Here is a 21,153-nt window from a genome sequence, read left to right on the forward strand (position 1 = left end):
ATTTCGGATCGCAGGTCGTTAATGTAGATCAGAAAAAGTAATGGTCTGAGAACGCTTGCTTGTGGATAGCAGATGTTACATCGCTGATACTGGAAATAAAGTTATCGACGACGGTGAATTGTGTATGGAATGACAAGAAATTTCTTATCCAAGATACTTTTGGGGAATCAGTGTTTAAGCATGAAAGTTTAGCCACGCTACGGCAATGAGCAACGCGATTGAAAGCGTTAGCGAAGTCTATGAAAATGGAATGTATCTGTAGGCCCGTATCCATGTTTAGGAAAATATCCGTAGTCAATCCGAATAGTTGGGTGTCATATGATAGTCCTTTTCTGAAACGATGCTGATGTTTAAAGTATAACTTGTTAGTTTCCAAGGGATTTGCTACGTTTGAAATGATGATGTGTTCTAGTAACTTACAGGGAACGCTTGTTAGTGACACTGGACGGTAATTGTTAAGCGCGCTTTTATTGCCAGACTTAAAAAAAGGTATACCTTTGCCGACATTTCAGTCATATGGAACGTCCCCTGTTGAGAGAGACTGTTTAAACATGCAAGAAATAGCTGTGCTAGAGGGTACTACTGTATTTTTTAAGATTTTTGAGTTTATACCTTCCATGCCGGAAGAAGATGAGATCTTCGAAATCTACTATAGGGAGAGGTCTTCGTCCTGCAGCTGATGTAAATAGGCTGATGAGGATGATAGAAATCTTTGTTTTGCACTTTCGTTTGTTTATTTCTTCTTGGCAGTGTCCTTCCTGCGCGAGTCCATTCGATGTGATTCGTTGTTTGCCAAGTAAAGAAGGGGTGTATCTCGCAGGCGTGCTTACTGTGAGAAACACCTTATTTCATTTCTCTTTTGCTGTTTTACACGTCTTTATGACGAATGGCGGGCGTTATTCACATTTGTATTAGTAAAGGTAGCCCCCTCCCCTTATTTGCATAGAAAAGTTACGTAGGGTGCCCCCCGCCCTCCCCCGAAAAAAGATCCTGGGTAGGTGCCTGCCTCAAAGTGTCCAAAACAAGAGCTTAGTGAAGCGCTGGCTGCGCTCCACGTAGACTTCTGGTAAACATTAAGATAGTCATGTATGTATGGGATCACATTTTGTGTTCGTCCGAACCACTCAAATTCCTTACCATCATAGCTTCACAGAGTTATGCACAGAGTAATATCTTTGTGGAAATCACATTGTATACACCGAACCAATGTACAGCTTATTCCGCCACTTACCAGTCGATGACCTCAAATATTTAGTACCTGCAGTCCTGCTTTAGCCGCAATACACTTCTCTTGCAGACCATATATTCGAGCTTCGTCGCCATTGCCTTGTGGTGGCCATCGATGACTCCAATGGCCTCCTGCTCCCTTTCTGCACAACACTGGAACTCATCTTCCGGAAGGGACTCCAAGGTATTTATTAATAACCTGGCTTGGTCTTATGACTCTTATCGACGCGAAATTTTCTTCTGCTGTGGCCTGTCTGGGAAAACCTACTGCGCCGCATGGGACTTTCGAAGTTCACGAAGAGCGTAGCCTTGCTGAGCTCATTGACACAATCCTAGGGTTTGTGTGTGTGTGTATGTATGTATGTATGTATGTATGTATGTATGTATGTATGTATGTATGTATGTATGTATGTATGTATGTATGTATGTATGTATGTATGTATGTATGTGCTTTAATAGATTTCTGGGGTTTTACGTGCCAAAACTACGATTTATAATGAGGCATGCCGTAGCGGAAGTTCCCGGAATAATTTTGACCACCACAGAATCTTTACCGTGCTGCTAATTTGTATAAATATAATTTTATTTATTTCTTTACGATGCCTCAATTACCCCTCATGGAGGGGTTTTACATGAGGGGTGGATGAGCGCACAAATTAGTAAGAACACAATACCACTGTGGTTAGCACTGAAACGAGTTTAAAGAGCAACAGTAACGAAGAGAACATAAAAGCTAAAAACTTTTGCGCATCCACAGATAAATAAACGGGAAACTGCATAAAATAGAAACGCCAAAACATAAAAAAATATGACAGTCTACAAGTATTGAACCTAATGTGCACAAAAAGTGGCAGTAATATTTTCTAGTTATGGAAACACGGCAAGCAAGAACAGGAAGACACCTCTGATAAACATATTAAGGCGCTGACAAAAATATGGTAAAGAAAATGTTACAGATAATGCAAGAGCATGACGCAATCAGGCAAGTGATTCAATGGCTGACCTAAAACGTGCAAGATCCTCATGACCAATGAGGCTGACCGGAAGATTGTTCCAATCGATGGTTGTTTGAGAAAAGAAGGGATCGAGATAAGTAGTAGTCTGAGTATGCGGAGGATAAACAGTTTTATGGTGACTGATACAGCTTGAATGACGGTATGCTAATTTGGTAAGGGTGTTGTCCGGAGGGAGGGTACAGTAGAGCTTATGACAAAGGCAAACTCTGAATGTCTTGCGGCTCCTGTCATGTTTGGAAAGATTAGCCTTTAATTTTAACTTATGGACACTTATATGATATTTGTGGTCAGAAAAAATGAATCTGGCTGCACGATTTTGTACCGACTCAAGTTTCTTGCTAAGGTTGTGTTTGTCAGGATGTCAGATCGCGCACGCATATTCTAACTTAGTTCTTAGGAGAGATTGATAGGCTAATAACCTAACGGAGGGCGGGGAAAGTGCTATATTACGTCGTAGATAGCCAGTGGTGCGGTTATCTTTGTTTGTGCTGTGTGTGACGTGTGATGACCACGTCAGGTCACGGGTAATTTTAAGTACCAAATGTTTGAGGGAATCTACTGAAGAACTGACCTCGCCATTGAGCACGTGCGTATGACTGATATTCTTGTCGTCTGTGAAAACAGATTACGGAAGTTTTCTGAACATTCAGGACCATGAGCAATGTATGTGAACCAAATGTGAACGGTTGGTATGTCGCGCTGGAGCATTAGTTTATCGGAGTGATTTGTGGTAGAAAGCTAAATGACATAATCATCCGCGAATACACGAACGTTTGAAGAGGTGCACGCTGGGAGATCATCCATGTAAATTAAATAAAGAAGTGGGCTGAGTACTGTTACCGGTGGGACACCGAAGGTGGCAGTAGGCAAGTTGGAGTTGACTTCAATGGCGGAAACAAACTGTTGGCGATTGGTGAGGAACTGTTTTATCCATTCAAGTACTAAGGGGTCTAACTTTAGGCACGATAATTTTAGTAAGAGTCGATGATCGGACACATTGTAAAAGAATTTCTCATAATCCAGAAATATGGCATTTAGACTACAACTCATGTCATTAATAAATAAAACATAATTGAGTTCCGCAAGCAAGGCCTTCCCGGAATCCGTGTTGGTTAGGAGTCAAGATATCGACAGAAGTTAAAAATACGAGAGCATGGAAGTGAACAACGTGCTGAATTATTTTTGAACACACACTGGTGAGTGTAAGGGGACGGTAAGTGTTCGTTGAGATAATTTTTGGAATAGGTATAACTTCGCCAATTTTCCCATCTGAAAAAACAGAGCCCGATTCGAGAGACTGTTGGAAGATTTGCGCTATAGTGATGCTCACGATATACTTACTATATTTTAATACTTTGCTCGTAATACCGGCAGTTCCTACTGATGAGGTTAGTTTTATTGATCAGATGATTTTAGCGATATCAAAGGGTTCCAACTTGATACTGGGCAAGCATGGATGTTCGATGAGGGCGTAAGTTGGAAGTCTATCGGAAGGTTCATTGGTGAATACACATCGAAATGTGGTGTGAAGAGTCTCGGCAACTTGTTTTGGGATGGCCATACCAGCTTGATCTAACAGAGATGCAGATGTCGAAGAATCACCAGGATTAATGGTCCACCAAAATTGCGTTGGGCTGCTGAGTATTAGTGAAGGTAATCTGAGACAGAAGAAGCTGGGCTTACTGCTTGCTAATAGAGAGCCGAATAGCTTAGCCGTAGATCGATATTTGTCCCACGTGTACGAAGTATTTGCCAAGTTAGTCGATCTGAATTGGTGACTTTTCTCGTTGTTCAGTCTTTTTAAATCTCTATTAATCTATGGCGGCATAGTTTGATCATGGTTTTGTTACGGGAATATATTTCGTGATTAACCGCTGCATTTCATTTTTACACAGGGAACAATTCAAATCTATGGAGCGCGCGTGGAAATCCGAGAAAAATGAGTCGCAAATATTGACTTGTTTAGTGTTGATGCCGTTATAATCTCAGTTATCATATGGTATTATTGTTTTTGTCCTGGTGTTTCGGCTGATCGAATTTCGGCTGATCGGCTGCGTGGTCATTGATGTTATCAAGGTATGGAATCGGGGAGAAATTGACAGGTTGTGAAGTTAACACATGCTCAACAACGTTAGAAGACTTCGGTGTGCACATAGTTAATGAGCTGATTAGTGGCAATAAGCAAAATGTAAGGCACGTCTTTACAAAATCACTTTATTTATTTTGTTCCGATATTGTGTAAGCTATCACCAGGTAATGGATGGAAAGTTATGCTCGCCTAATATAGTAATAGCGGCCTTGAGATACGGAGAAGATACCTTGTGTAATACATCTTGAAACAATGTTGTAAATGAGCGGTCACTGTCTGGCGAACGGTAGCAAGCTTTAAATATTATGGGTGGGCTCACGGCCTTGCTATTGACGAAAAGGATTTCTAAATAGAAAGGAATAGTTATACGGGCGCTCTGGAGGAGGCGGTGAGCGCCTATAAAAACATCACCATTTCATTTTCTCTCATGGTCATGTCGAAATAAATCAAACTCCACGAAAATAGAATGAAACTCTTGGTCACCAGTAGATCAATTTAGCCAGGTTTCAGTAAGTGTGTCGAGGTTGGATGGGGATGAGTGGTGTGACTGCCTACAACTTCACCTTTGTGTAAAACACTTCAGATGCTACTAAAGGAAACGACAAATCAGTTCGCTTGTTATGTTCGCAAGCAGAGCGCACTTGCTACGATTTGAATTTGAGAACTTCTTGACTGGGACGTTCGAATCTGTAAGTATCGTTCCCAAATATTCGTTTGTTATAGCGCAGTTTGAACGAAACTTTTCGGATTTTCCCGAAGCCGACTAAGTACTGACGAGCAAAGCGATTGCTTTGTAGTGCTTATACCTCTGTAGTGCTTATACCGGGAACTTTAATTATACATCCTGCCACTAGGACACGCTCTCTTTCTTATATGTCCGCGAATTAAACTGCCACAGGACGTTTTCTTTCATAACGGAAAGGGCCAAGACGGTGTGCGCGTTCAATACCTCGCGTCTCGACGGAAAACTGGAGATGAGTAGCGCAGTAATCGACTAGTTTATTTTTTTGTCACTGTGCCCAAGTTTCTCCGTCTGCATCGACAGGCCCGTAAAAGGATAAATTTTGCCGGCGTGTTCTGTCCTCCGCCTCATCTACACAGAAGGCTAACGCCGCAATTTGGTTAGCGTGGCTCTCAGCAAATGTATCAAGGCTCTTGACCTGAATTTTTACAGCGGGTAAAGAAACACAATCCTATCCTATTTTACAAAGTCGTTGTTTGATTGTGTCAAGGATTTGGTCGTTATTGCTTTGTATAGCTTTTGGGGCGCTCATGTGATAAAAGGCATGAAAGCTAACAACATTGAGCTACTTGAATCGAGAAGAAAAAAATGTCGTTTGAATTTTTAAACTTACTTCTTAACGGTAAAATGGCTATTGATCAGACGCAGTTTCTTTTCCCTTTGGCCAAAAGACCTACGCGACATTACCAAACACACTTTCTAACCCCTTACTTTGCAAGAACAGACATTTATAAGTTTTCCTTCTTTCCGTGTTCTGTGTCGGACTGGAATAGCCTAACAGAACCTTATGACGCACTATATGACTAGATGATTATGTCTTTTCGTGTTCTTTCCGCTGGTACTATCATGTTTCTTTTCTTGTTCTTGTTCTCATTTTGTTTAAAACAGATATTCTCTAAATTGTGTTGCCCGTTTTGCTTGGACCAGATTGGTATGCAGTACGTAATAAATAAATAAATAATAAATAAATAGCTTGCACTGTGTTCACGTGAGTTCGCCGAGAGCCTTTAGCAGATAAAGTGCTCGTCACATGCGGAGAAAGTACCGGTAGGACGGGGATGTACCTCAATGTCTCCTGCCAAAAGCAGGAACAAAGAAAGAACAGAACCGCAATCTATAATTATCGCGTAACCTTGTTGTGGGCACGGCTGCAGTACAAGGCCAGCATAACGCGTACGTCGCGAGAATAAAGTGAAGTGATTTTTACCTGCAAGAAAAGAACAGGAGTCCAATGAGCATAACCCAGTGCTGGCATGCCACCGAGCACACTGAAGAGAGTGCTCATTCCGGGATTTATTTGATCGGTTGATTAGGGCGCTGCCAGTAGGGCGAACAATAACTCTTGTTGGAGCAAGCCTGCAGTTGGGGTTGCGATGATGGCGCTGGTGCCACGGGGCACTGACGCTGTTTGAAGTACTGGTCATTGACGTCACGCAACCACGTTTCTGTTGATTGTCGACCTGTTGCCAAGCAAGGCTTCATTTGGAACTGAGAAGTGTGTGATGTTACGATGGAACGCGCTTGACATTGCAGCGGCACGGAAGATGTCAGAACGGTAAGCTGCAAGAAAAGAGCGGGATTCCAATGAGCACAACCCTTTCATGCCGTGCCATTGAGCCCATTCATGGCGTGCCATTGAGCATGGCGCGCCATTGAGTCATTCATTGCATGTCACTGGAAATGGCAGGGAGAGGCCTTTGTCCTGCAGTGGACATAAAATAGACCGATGCTGCTGCTGCTGATGATGATGACGATGTATGTATGTATGTATGTATGTATATATGTATGTATGTATGTATGTATGTATGTATGTATGTATGTATGCATGCATGCATGCATGCATGCATGCATGTATGTATGTATGTATGTATGTATGTATGTATGTATGTATGTATGTATGTATGTATGTATGTATGTATGATGAAGAACCCAAAGGTAACCAACATAAAATGTAAATAAAACTGACGCGTGCTGCACTATCATCCCCGCTACTTCACGCAGCAGCGCCCTTGTGTATAGTTTCGATTGCTCATTGCATTACTTTCCTTGTAGCGTCTCTCACAGGCTGCCTCGGTTTTGCGATTAAGTCGTTAATGAACAAGATGTATGCATACCATCTTCGACTCTTTTGTTTCCCTTTTTATTTCTTTAGTGTTGAGGATCGTTTCAGTTCTATTTTTCTACCTCAGAGTAAGATTGTCAGCCAGAGGATTCACGTTGAGACGCCTAAGCTCTTTATTGCATGATACGGTTCGCCAAAACGGCCACAATCTGTCGAACTCAACAGAGCGGCTTCTCAGTAAAACTCTACTGCCCACACAGTATTGCACGTGCACCATTTCTCAAAAAAATGCGATAACAACGCAACTTTACGTAACCCTCCGGACTCCCCTTATCGTGCCCGTCGTAACTTCCTATCGCTAAACCTTATACGAAAGCTTAAAAGAAAGCATGTTCAAGAGGCCTAGGAGATAAAAACGAAAACTACGTAAACTTTCAAGATCATGAGTGTGCAAGAATTCTAGAACAGTGTTGAACTGCGTATAAAGCGTAGGGACTACTCAATTGCATCTCTGAGTACATTAAAGGTGCTTAAATGTTTAGAGTGTTCGGACAAATATTGGAATTAAACAAAAAGTTTACTGCTCCTTTAATCTAAATGTAGAAACAATAAGAAAAAAATTTCAAGTTGTTGTAAAGGCATTGCGGGATACGTAGATTATACTTCCGCCGGCAGTAATGTGGTGTTTCATACGACCTTTTTATTTTCAGACTGAGCTCTTGCCTTTGTTGCGTTATTGTCAATTATACCCTTCACAAGACATATTACCATATCATTAGCCGTAGTGCTGAACACTGCTGCAGTCGGCTGTTGACAACACGTAAATACTGGTACTCCTGAACATAAATTATAGCCCTTTGAGGGGACTTTGACTGAATTGAGAGAAGTTTAAAATAGTATTCCGCTACAATTTAGGAGGAGTGATTGGTGCGACTTGCGAGGTGTTCGTCGAATCGAAGAACAAATAGTGTGTAGTGTGTTTTGAAAGCCATCTGTGCAAAGCGAATTTGCCAGTGTGTCTCACAATCATAAATCATGTCGTACAAGCATAGCTAAACTGTCAAGGAACAGGAAAATTTTTTTTTCACTCCTGAGCAGCATGATATAGCGGATCAAAACATGACGCACTTTGGAAACCGCAATGAAGTCAGTGTTTGAATTCGGAACATAAACTCCGATTTGCATAATGCAGAACTAGGTGTTCTATTTTTGATGAAGTTAACTTAACCAACCAAAAGGTGATATTTAAGCTGCCGTTTCAAAACCACGTCGCCTGTTTCATCAAGAAATTGAAAGACGGATGGCGGCTTGGTGAAGCTTTTTACAACTTTGTGATAATAAGGCAGAGGATGGAATTTCGCTTGGGGTTATAAAGCTGGTTTTACTACCCTTGCCCGTCGAAGAAACCGCAAATGAACAGGAAATTGACCGGCGGGCAAAGGTTCAGGGTACAGGCGCTGAATATAGAAGGCTAGTTTCTCTGTGCCGCTTCAGAATTCATTGGTTAAAATGTGCACACAGGGGCTTATCGTACACGCATCACTTCCTCTCACGACATGTCCGAGCTAGTAACCTGCACATAGATTCAGGCGGAGCACATGCCGTAGCGCATTTTGATGTCGACGAGTACCAGCGTGTCAGAGGATTGGCTATTCTAGCGAAAGAGGCGTTGAGAAGGGGTGCACTAGGCATTAAATACGTTTAAGGACAAGTGGTTATGCGACATCGACCGAAATCGGTAAAAATAATGCGGCAAGGACCCAAACAATTTTAAGGAAGTGTCTATGCGACAACCGGAAAAGCGAATTGGCCAGCTTCAGTGGCGGAGTTGAAGAAATTTGTCGGCCAATGAAGCTGTGGTCCAGTATTCGACTCCCTGTGGTAGCATACTTTTTTCCCTGGTAGTTTTATTTATTAATTTATTTAGATATATATTTATTTATTTGTGATACCCTCAATGCACATAATTGTACATTGTAGAGGGGAGGGGCGAGAATACATTCCAAGAGTAAAAAATACTGGATTAGTTCAAGAAATTTCCAAGGAGCAAAAGCAATACGAAAAACTACTAATGCATTCATCACAAATAACACAGACTTACATAACATGAAAATACAGGAAAAGTACACTTTAGCAAGCAGACAATGTTCAGGAATAAGTACATAATTATGTAATTTGCCACCATACATTACCTAATCTTAATTAGTGCATTGTTAAAATGGGTGGGGTCAGTGATGCTTACTAATGATGTAGGTAGGTTATTCCAGTCGAATGAAGTCCTAGTGAGGAATGATTGTGAGCATGCGACGGTGTTGTGACGGGGTAAGTTAACTTTATGTAAGTGGTCACGACGAGACGAATAATAAGGCGGAGGTTGGATCCAAATAAGGCGAATAGATGCGTTGTGGAAGTAGATTTTATGAAAAAGGAAAATGCGCGATTCTTTTCTGCGAAGAGATAATAATGGGATTTGAAGGGTACTGTTCATTAATGTAACGCTAACAGTGCGATGGTAGTTAGCCAAGATGAAACGAACAGAGAGATTTTGCACTGATTCAGTTTCGTTATTTAATGTGATCTGTAGAGGATCCCAAACGGATGAGGCATATTCTAATTGTGGGCGGACGTATGTCGTTACAACAGCCGTTTTAATACAACTGGCGCAAGTGAAAAATTTCTCTTGAAATATCGTAAAGAGCGGTTAGCTTTAGATATTACATATGGTACATGCTGCTTCCAAGAAAGATCGCTAGTTGTATGAATGCCAAGATAACGGTAGCATGTAACGGATTGAAGGGGGCAGTCGTTAAGGGCGTAGGTAGGGCAAGTTGTGTTAGAACGAGAAATCCGCATAGATTTGCATTTATTAACGTTGAATTTCATGCAACTAGCGAGGCACAAATTGGATATGTTATTTAAATGGGATTGAAGAGTAACTATATCAGATGCATTAGTTATTTTTCGATATATAACACAGTCGTCAGCGAATAAACAAATTTGGAAGGAAACGTTATCAGGTAAACCGTTAATACATATTAAAAATAAAAGAGGACCAAGAACAGACCCTTGTGGAACACTGGATTCAACTGGAGCCACGTTAGATGTGGAGTCATTAGTCACAACAAATTGGGAACGAGATGAAAGGAACGATTGGATCCAGCTGAGTAGTCCCAGGTCAATGTTGAGTGCGCTTAATTTGTGTAGTAGCAGTACATGTTTTACTTTCTCAAAAGCTTTAAAAAAATCAAAAATATGCAATAGGTCAAACAACCGCTATCAAGATATACATGTAAGTCATTAGTGAAAGTTACGAGCTGAGTCTCACAAGAAAAGAATTTTCGAAAGCCATCTTGACTGTTAGAGAAAGAAAAATTTTCTTCAGGAAAGTTGACAAGGTTAGAAAACATTATGTGCTCCATAAGTTTGCACGGTACTGAGGTAATCGATATGGGCCTGTAGTTAAAAGGATCTGGAGTTTTGCCAGCTTTGTGGATAGGAATAATCTTTGCTGATTTCCAGTCAAGAGGCAAGGGTGAAGACAGGTACGATTGTGAAAAAATGCTCTCTAAGATGATAGAGGAATACTCACTAGTATTTTTTAGAAATTTCGTTGTGATTTCGTCTATTACACTAGAAGACGTAAGTTTAAGAGTGTCTATAATTTTTTTTTATGCCAGTAGAGTTAAAAATTACGCGATCCATAACAAAAAAATTGCAGCATGATAGCCTTGGAAGGTCGTTATCATGTGCCGAAGGAATGAAAGCGTTTATAAGCATATTATTTAAAATCCTAGCGCATTGCTGCCGAGGTATAGGCTCGCCGGAAGACATGCTAATTGATATGATTTCTTTTCTTGATGTTTCTTTCTTTTCTCTCTTGCACTTTTTGACAGTGCCTCTGACATGGCGAAAACGTTTTCGCCGCATAGAACAAAAAATGGCAAATGACCACAAACAATGCATCCTCGCGACCTTTCCATTACCAGGTCTAATGGACGGTCGGGTCGTACGTATAAGTACATTGATTTCGCTGCTTCTACAACACCGTTCATTCCGCTGTTCGTATATCATCTATGTGGCACATGCAAGAATGGCACAATAAGCTTATATAAATTCGGGACCTGGTGGCCACATGCGTGTGGCATTCGAGCAGCAGTGATAGCACACTACTTGATATCGTCTTGGTTTGTCAGATGTGTGTTGCCAAAACCCTTTGGCCCCATGTGGCAGACTGTCACAGACAAAAAAAGGAGGGACTCAAAGTAGAAAAATTTTGTTGATTGTATCCAGCCCGGGTATGCATCCTTGAATGTTCCTTCTGTAAGAAACACCATATCGGTGAAACGGGACAATGACTCAACGTCAAATTGAATGGACATCGCACGGATACAGCTAGAAAGCTTCGCAAAGCCGTCGCCGAGCATTTAAACGAACCAGGTCATAACCTTGACGAACTTGAACTCTGCATCTTAGCCAAATTTCCGTTCTCAACGAGAAAGAAAATACCAACAATCATATTTTATACATAATTTCAAGACATTGCAACCAATAGGCATAAACGTTTGAAAAGGAGCTTTAGAATCTATTCGCAATGCTAAATTTCAAGCTATAGGCGACAACATTTAGTTTGGTTTCCTAGGGTTATTTTTCCTTCTATTAATTAATTTATTTATTTAGTTATTTATTTTTTCCATTTCAGTATTTTCTGTTCTTTTGTTATTAATTTTTTCACGAGCAGTGGTTTCTGCCGCTCTTTCTATCATCTCTTTCCGAGACACGATAGCCTACGACCACCAGCCAGACAGGTAATAGAGGGCTGCTGTGCATGCTGTTGACACGTGGCTGACACACCGGCGATGACACGTGATTGACAGACGGCCGTGTCCCTGGCCTTGTGCACAGCACTCCATTATTCTCAGTTCGACACCCTCGCTGCTAACACAACTTCCCTCGTTGCCGCATCCACCTGCCTTACACCCTCTCCCCTTTATAAAAGTATACTGTGGCGAGGAAAGCACATGTCGCCTTGAAGAAGACAAGTCCACTTGTCGAAGCGCTGGCTCCTGCTTTCACCTTGTTCTCATTCTGCTCATCGTCTTCAATTTCCATCTCCCACCTTCCCCGTATTTTCAATAAATACACTAGTCTTTCTCAATTCATCTCCTGCACCATGATTATCTCTGATATTTGTCGCATTTTACGGCAACTTACCACTAAAACGTGCCACCCGTGAGCGAGATGAACCAGCGTCAATCTTTGAAGAGAGTTTGCCTTGTTATCAGGAGAAGAATGGTGATCTCTTAGCGGTGAAATGCCGACTTCTTCCTGTATAGCGAGAGGGGGAGAAGAGAGAGAGAAAGTGCTTTATTAGAACGCAAGGAATTCAGCAGAGGTGTGTTACGATCTCGCCTACATGCTACTCTACAGGCATTTTGTGAGTCCACCGGCTCGTAAGTTTGACATATACCTGTCTGGCATGAATGCTCGTCGCAACGACGCAACACCCGCCTTAGTTGCTTGAGGGCTATAGTGTTGGGCTGCTAAGCACGTTAACGCGGGATCGAATCCCGGCCACTGCGGCCGCATTTCGATGGGGTCAAAAGGCGAAAACGCCCGTGTGCTTAGATTTAGGTGCACGCTGAAGAACCTCAATGGTCCGGAGTCCCCAACTACGGCATGTCCCATAATTACATCGCAGTTTTGCCACATAAAATTACATAATTTATAACGACGTATTCGAGGCGCACTACATTCAGACTATGCGGCAATTGTCCTTCTTGGCATTACTTTACTGAAACTAGAGCACAAAAGTTACCCTTGGTTAATGTTGTCGGTGGGCTGAAGGCATGTAACTATAGGAATTTCCAGTGTTGATGGCAATGCGGTGCTCTAAAGTTGGGGTTATCGTAAGAGCGCCAATTGTTGCCTGCCATTTTACCGTGTTGCTTGCCCTCTGCGGATATAGTATGTAACGTCGATTCCAAGGTTCACTGTCCTCTAGTTTAGCTACGAGCCATCGCAGTACTATAGGCAGGCCGTTCATCTACGGGATGCCTCAGTGGCTAAAGCTCTATTGCAGGCCCTTCTCGGGCGAAGTTGAAACAAGCTTTAGCTCTGTTATAGTGTCTTGGTTCCACTCTGCGAAAAGTGTGTGTCGCAGTTTGAGGTACCATAACGATAAAATTTTGCAAACAGCTTAGACACTACGTGGCTTCGCGAAATTCCCGTGTAATTTTGTTTCTTTTCAGTGCAAAAGAATACTCCGCTTGGCAGCTTGCGCCGAGACTACTGGAATGCATTTTTCTCCATGCTGCACTTGAAGAAACAGGACAAGTGAGTAAGATTATTTCATTCCAAATAGCTATGTTATCTGCCGTTACGGGAACTACTCCAAAACGGTCGGTGACATGCAATTCTTCAGTCCTATTCTGGTGCTCTGACATCGTTAAACTTTTGGTGAGGAAAGGGGATGAAACACATTAGACTTACACTGCTACGTTTTTGTTGCACTGGTGCCATGGTCGTTAGTCTCGGCCGTTTGTTTTAGCCGGCTTTTCTGATCGAATAATGGTAACGTGCGCGCAATGAGTTGCATTTCTGCAGCCCCATTATCGCAAGAGATTACTATGGCTGATGGCGCACACACACACGCCTGCATACGCGAGCAAACACACACGCACACGCGAAGTGCACGGAACATGCCCTTCCGCACCCTTCCCTTTCGCATTGACATCATTGTGTGCCTTAAGACGAAAAAGCGTAAAACCGTCTCGGCAACGCTCCTACTCATCATTTCCTGTAATTGACAGTGGTTCTCCCATTTTCGTTTACAGCTAGAGATATTTGGGTAACCGGCGATAGGTGGTCACTGTAGAGAGGGTAGAAATATCTATAGCGACTGCCGAGAATGAACAGTAGATTTTTGCTGATCGTTTTTATGGTTTGAAGCTTGAAAGCAGTTTTATGCGGAAGATAACTGAACCGCTATGAACAATGAAGTGTCGGTAACATAGACAAAATGATAGGCGCTTATTGACGGCATGCTGGTTATTAGGGAGCCAGAACATTTTACTTAGTTAACCCTTTCATGATGGCACATACAAATACCAGAAGGAAAAGAAAATGTTATCTTGACGTGCAAGACACCTCAATGATAAGCGTAATCAACTAAAAGAGAAAAAAAAATATATTTTGCGGAAGCTTTTTCAGGGACAGGGCAAAACACCAGGCAGAAAACTGGAACTGGTCTTCACCCCAACCCAGCTATGGCTTCGCTTAGCATTTTTACAGACAGGTCTCGTGATGTGAGGCTCATAGGCGGACATTTCATTCGCTTTACGTCACGCGTGTCACGCCACAGCAGTCGGTGGTCTCTCATCCGTCTGTCTCTCCTCCGACCACGATAGAATTGCGTGCAAATTTTCTCCTTCCTCACCCTGTGTTCTACTTCTAACCCAACAAATGACGCTTGCTCCCTTTCACTGAGTGTTAGCCGAAGACAATTATAAGAATGTTCGTACGCAATAATGAAACTAAGCTAGAAAAAGAATTTTTTCTGGAATATTGGCTGCAGGCAACGCTCGTCAAAAAAGGATTATACAAGCACACATACGGATAGTGTTGGCCGCGGGACTTCACGCATGCATAATTTCGCTTTTGTGGTTGAAATATCTCTGCTAAATTGTGGAACAATTCTGCTGGTTACAAATGCTCTGATTATATGCGATCAGGAGTTGTCGAAGAAAGCGATGTCGCTGCCGCAAAGTTCCGGCAGGGCGTCTTGTCTGAGTCGGTTCTTCGCCTCTCTGACAATTGCAATTCTCCTTGTCAAAACGTTAGCTCTAAAGATATTTCTTGCGGTTCTTCCTGTTGTAGTTGCCTCAAAATATGGCACGTATCCACGAGAAAGGATTGGACGAGGTTCACCACAAGAACTCTAATAGAACGCCTTCCTTCAATATAGCCAAATTGTCTGTATTTTCTACATGATTATTGATATGCGAGTTTGCGGTGATGACGCCGGAGTATAAAAAAATACTAATTGTTTGGAAACCGTCAAATACTTCGTCTCCATCTTCCTATTGACCCATTCCCTGCTCTTACTTGATGTACTTACTGTCTTGCTTATTCCCATATTTGTCCAGGTTACCATTGCGGCTGGCTACATCCATTCAGACTGTGAAAGACTTCAAGAAAGTGAGCGTGCCTATCTTGATATTTTTGCGCCTAGGTTCGAGGAATAATTTTGAAGGTGAAAAATTCAGCGCCATACCGAAGACAACCCACAAAGAAGAGACGACACGAGCACTGGTCTGGAGTTTTAAGAGAGAGGCCATACTTGTCTCGTGTATTCTTTGTGAGTTGTCCACGGTTTCGCGCTGAATTGTTCACCTTTAAGCAGCGCGTACCAACCAGCCCTAACCGAAGTTTTATCGAGGAATAATTTTCGAGCTAACTACGAGAGCTGCACCTTGAAGTATTTGAATTGGTTAATTCATTTATTCCCTTTCGAATACCTATAGGCGACAGTGTCGTATGTTTTTTTAACTGAAGCATGGGTATTCAGGTCGGAATTGCTGATTTCTAAGAGGTACCAAAATTTTGAATTAAGAGGACACATTTGCTTCGGCAAAGCCGACAAGCAATTGCTATATTTAGAAAAGTGCAAAAGTTGCGTTTCCCAGTGTCATTTTAACGATCACATTTCTAATAATAGGTTCGTAAAAAACAAGCTAGCCAAGGGCCACTATAGTGGGATGATCTAATCTTTTTTGCCAGATCGCACAAATTAGACAATATGCTTCACTTATTGCGCACTGGGCTTGATAAATATATACCCAACTAAGTGGTGCACTTCTTTCGGTCCTGCTTTTGAAACTGCACTAGCAAATTATTTGTTTATTAGGAAGCATTTATGACAAGAGTCATCACTACGGAGACATATCTCCAAACACCTGAACTTAGTTTGAGGTCACCATATGTTCGCAGGTGCAAACAACGCAAGGAAAAGGTCGACTCCTACTGCGAGTCTTGCTCAAGCGACGTCTGCTCAAGACAGCTGTCACATGTCTCCTGCAATCGCCAAGCCTCGTCGCCGTATGTATCATACTTAAGCTCTGTGATTCCCCTCCGGGTATCTGTCACAGACACACGTTAACAATGTAACATCACTCCAATAGATTGACAGCTCGTCGAAACAGAGCTCCGTGCAATACTACTTGTTCATTCACGTAGTTTCCTAATCTGTTGATTACAATTGATGCTACGAATCTTCCTGAAAAGATTTCACGTCAAATAGGCGATCCATACGCTCCGTCATTATCCTTTTTTTAAGGACTCATTCACACAGCCGTTAAACGTTCCGCGCCATCACCGTCACGTCAATACAACGTACAGCAGGCGCAACGGAGCAGTGTACGAATTGGCGATGGTGGTGGTGACGTCGACAGTAGCACGATTTCGTTCAGCGTTTACTGACCGGTGCCACGCTCGCCTAAATCTAGAGAAATACAACATTCATTATGCACTGAATCAGTTAAATAGTGTTGTGCTGGTGCAATTTTTGCATAAACTAAGAAGGAGTTGTTTTATATTGCATTACCAACACTCCAACACCAACCAAAAGTTTAGCAGAATGCGTTGTTGGGCAAGTTGGTTCATTGTAATTGGAAACATTGGTTGCGCTTTTTAGACAATCACAAGGAAGGAAGACAGGACAGGCGCAAACAGGCGCAACCAAAAGGGGTGACGGTGATATTTGTACAGCCTATCGCCTAGCCGCTGCAGTTGCCAGCTTCAGCTTTGAAAAATCGATGTATTTAGGGACATTTTAATTGCTGATTGGCCCATTTTGTAGGGGCTGCGCTCCATCACCGTGCTGGTGACAGAAACGTAGAGCACCGCTCTACGTCACCGGCGACCTGTCGTTGAAGAGAAGGTGACAGAAACGTTCTCCCCAGATGAAATGCGGTGTCGTGACGGTGACATTACGGAACGTTTGACGGCTGTGTGAATGACGCCTCAAGCTCCTATTGTTGGGGACACATTACAGGACAAAAGAGCACGCTCCAGCTATCTTGGTTTGGCGTCATTGCTGCTGGGCTGGTATCTCGCTCTACACACACGCACGCACGCACACAAACATTCATATATATTACAGAAGCGCTGATCATCGCAACTGTTTTTGGTTGCCCAACGTGACAGTACGAAATGAAAAGTGCTATTTGCATGTCACCACAGAGCTGCAGTTACTGCTTCTTTTCATGGAACGAATGGGCAAAAAAAGTGGGAACATTTTAGCCTGGATAATGCGTAGGCGCAGAGAATACTAAATCAATCGTGACTTGTGTCTATGGCACTGTAGAAGATTACTACGTGTTTAAATGGCATTGTAGGCTGAATTATATGAGCGAAGGTGATGTAAACAATAATTTGCATGGCAACAAATGGGAGCTTCGTTCAGTCATAGCGTTTCTTACTTAAGCAGCACGCGAAGCTAACTTCTCAACATTCAGTCTTGCATTACACTTGCACGTCATCCCCATCCTAGTGCTATTAGTAACATGACTAAAAGTGAAAGCATTCATGGTAGGCTATCGCCCGCAAACTCGACATGGTAAAATGACAGCTCACAGAGAAGTTGCTCATGTTGGACGAAGCATATCAAGTGCAATGAAGTTTATTTGTCTGGGATAACTTAGCTAAAGATATGTATACATATATTCCGTTGCTATAGGAGGTACACAGGTTAAATGTGCCTCTAGCGCGACGTCCTAATTTAAACATCCCATAATGACACACAGCATTGCATACAGTAGGCAACGGAGAGCTCCTAATAACGAATTTAAATGTTATGAGTGCACGGGTCGAATAAAAGTTGAGCGTGTTATACACAGACTAAAGCGCATAAAAGTACAATACAGTTATACTACGGACAGCGTGGTTAAAATGCGCGAAAGAAACTAAACAAAATACAACTCCTGAAAGCGATCTATATGCTGCATATAGCTGGAACCGCGAACTACTTATGTTGGTAATAATTGTTTAAATAAAGTCTGTGTTTTTGCGTTTTATAACCGCGATCTGATTATGAGGTACGCCGTTGTGGGGGACTCCTGGTTAAATTTGAGCACCCCGGGTCCTGTAACGTGATAATAAGTATAAGCACGCAGACATCATTGCGTTTTGCCGCATTTAATAGTGGCTGTTGTGGCCTGGATCGAACCAGCAACGTGGAGCTCAGTGGTGCAACGCGGTATGCACTGCGTTGCTGGAGCGGGCAGGTAGTTCGTGGCGTACATTACTGATACTTTGATCACATTGTTGTTTTTCTCGATTTTGTTTACGTGCTGTGGGAGCGCAAGTTTAAATCTAACGTTTCCTTTTCGCGGCGTGTTGTGGAATGTGCTACTGCACGCAACAAAAATTTACATTGCGTGATGTAAAAATCTCAGAGAGCATGACACGAGGACAGTCGCAGATTTGCAGATAACGTTTGTTCCACAATGCACAAATATAAGTATATTGCCGAAATACAGCACTGCGCTAGCGCGGTGAAGCAGCATATAACTTTCTTTTCAGACAACATGGCCCCTAGCTACGCTCTTCAATGAACCTCTTATCCCTTTTGTGCAGATAAACTGAGCTGTCGCTGACACAATCATTTTTGTTTCTCATATAGTACGCCTGGCGTATCTCCCTCGCTCGGCTATCCCACCACGAGGTGTGAAGCCAGAAATTTCGTTCGGGGGGGGGGGGGGGGGGGGGACGAGGCTCACGCAGCAGGTTGGCCTCCTGCTTATAGAAATTGTCGAGGGGATCGATTACAGTAACAATAACTGTATTTCCCCTGGAAAAGATGCTACACACGAATTCTTGAACGGTAGGTATCGTAAATACAAGTACAATATGTATCGTTCATAAAAGAGCATACTCGTATGTCTCAAGAATGGTGCTCGAAATAACTTGTATCAGTTCTTCCATGTTTTCTGTCTAGTTATTACGTAAAGAACATATCACGCGAACGTCAGAACTGTATCAGTTTAAAACCAACAAAGCAGTGCATGCCGCTGATATGGAAAATGTAAAGGCCATGAAATGAGCAAGTTGAGGACAAATATTTTAATGAAACTTTGTTAACCTGCCTGCCTCTCCCTCATTTGCATCTGTCTGTCTGTGTCATTCATGAACTTCGTTTACATTTTTTTTTACATATGCAACGACAAGGGGAAAATCTCAATGACGCTGTCCTTTGTTAGAATGTATTGCGCAGGAGCTGCTGTCATCGTTCTTGTATCGTAATGGCACAGAAAGTTGCAACAGAGAGCACATATATAAAGCAGTTCTGCAACATATGCTAGGGCGAGTAAAGTGAAAGTGAGCCAAAGCGAATATATGACTAACGGCGTACTTAAAGGTAGTATCCATGAGTATTTAGACATTTTTCCCCATGACTAACGAGCCGCGTGATTCCCGTCTCACAAAACTCCTTGGGTTGCTGCTTCAAAAAGTCTGTAACTGACTCTTTCAGGTCATCGTCCGACACGAATCTGGTTCATTCGAGCTTTTTTTTTTCGAATGCTCCAAAATGTGGAAGTCACAAGGTGACAGGTCTGGGCTTTATGGGCGATGTTGCACCGTTTCCCACTGAACATTGCCAGTTTTGTGTTAACCACATCAGTGACGTGGGGATGGTTGTTGTCGTGGAGCCTGATGACCGCATTCGTCAATTCTCCACATCGTTCGTTCTTGATTTGGACGTTTTACAATATCGGAAACGATTGATAGCCTCCCCAGGTTTAGCAAATTCGATCAATAATGGCCGCCGACAACCGAAAAATAAAAGTCAACAACACCTTTCCGGCAGAAATGAGGGCCTTTGCTTTCCTACGGGGCGGTGAATTCAGATGTTTCCACTGTAAGCTTTGCCGTCGTGTTTCAGGCTCGTAGTAATAGCAAAATGATTCGTCCGCGGTCACACTTGCAGAGAAAAAGTCGTCATGCTTATCGTGATACCAGATTAGATGAGTCAAGGAAGCGCCGAACCTCTCCGTCTTCTGGTGGTGGTTCAAAATCTTGGGCATCTATTGCGCACACAAGATCGGATAACCGAGATATTCGTGAATCATGGTGTGACCCAAATCGTGACTGACGTTCACTCGCCCTGCCAAATCATCGATGCTTATCCTCCGTTCTTGTCTAAGCAGCCTTTGCAATTGTGTTGGTGTGACTGCACGGTGGCTTTGGCACGGTCATGGATCGTCTTTGCAACGTTCACGTCCTTTGAACTGTTTTCTACAACGCTTCACAGTGGCAATGAAATGCAGTGTTCAACGTACATGGCAGCCATACGGCGACCCATTTCTTTTTGTGAAAGATCTTCAGCTATCACAAACCTCACGACACTACGCTCTTAAAGTTTGGGGGGGGGGTCCATTATGCCACGAAAGCAAGTCCAACCCAGTGGGCGAGAGTATTAATGAGCTCCTCACCAGGGCCCATAGCAAATTTTGTTCTACGTTGGAAGTTGTTGCATGTCCCCTAGGGAGCGCTCTGCCGCAAAAAAGTTTCAAATCGGCTCATTGTTAGCCGAGATAGACATATTTCAGTGCCGCGAACGCATGATTTCAGGAGGCGAGCTCCACTAAATAGTCAGGCTCTCTCTCCAGTCGCCCCGTCTAGCTTCGGCAAACGAAATTCCTTCCTAGCGTTCTCCTATGCTGGACCTCGAAGATCACGTGACACATACGTCATGGGCCCCGCCTTCACTTCCTTCTTCGTCTCGCTTTTTTTTTTCAGCGTCGCGCATTTTCGCAGGCAGTGTTGCGCGCGAACTGTTATCATTTCGGGCAGCGCACAATTTTGCTCAATGTGCACAAGGACGCACGACTAGCTGTATAATTCAGTGCTACACACACGCAGACATTCCGTTTGTACGTTTTATTATTTCTCGAAACGTGAATTCGTCATTTCTAGCAACAGATCACACAGATAACAGATGTTGTATTGAATAATTATC

At 42.7% G+C, this 21,153-nt stretch overlaps 1 protein-coding gene across 2 annotated transcripts in view; it reads left to right on the forward strand.

The window, feature by feature from the left end:
• The window catches only part of LOC135908011 (uncharacterized), a 132,920-nt gene that overhangs the window by 18,724 nt on the left and 93,043 nt on the right, over positions 1-21,153 (forward strand). For both annotated transcript variants that reach the window (XM_065439784.2, XM_065439783.1), the window contains exons 2-5: positions 1,298-1,411; positions 13,385-13,469; positions 15,281-15,332; positions 16,125-16,232. In XM_065439784.2, coding sequence (XP_065295856.1) covers positions 1,298-1,411; positions 13,385-13,469; positions 15,281-15,332; positions 16,125-16,232 — 359 coding nt within the window. The remainder of the gene's footprint in view (positions 1-1,297; positions 1,412-13,384; positions 13,470-15,280; positions 15,333-16,124; positions 16,233-21,153) is intronic.

Source organism: Dermacentor albipictus, chromosome 10 (assembly GCF_038994185.2).
Source record: "Dermacentor albipictus isolate Rhodes 1998 colony chromosome 10, USDA_Dalb.pri_finalv2, whole genome shotgun sequence".
In the NCBI taxonomy this organism is placed as follows: domain Eukaryota; kingdom Metazoa; phylum Arthropoda; class Arachnida; order Ixodida; family Ixodidae; genus Dermacentor; species Dermacentor albipictus.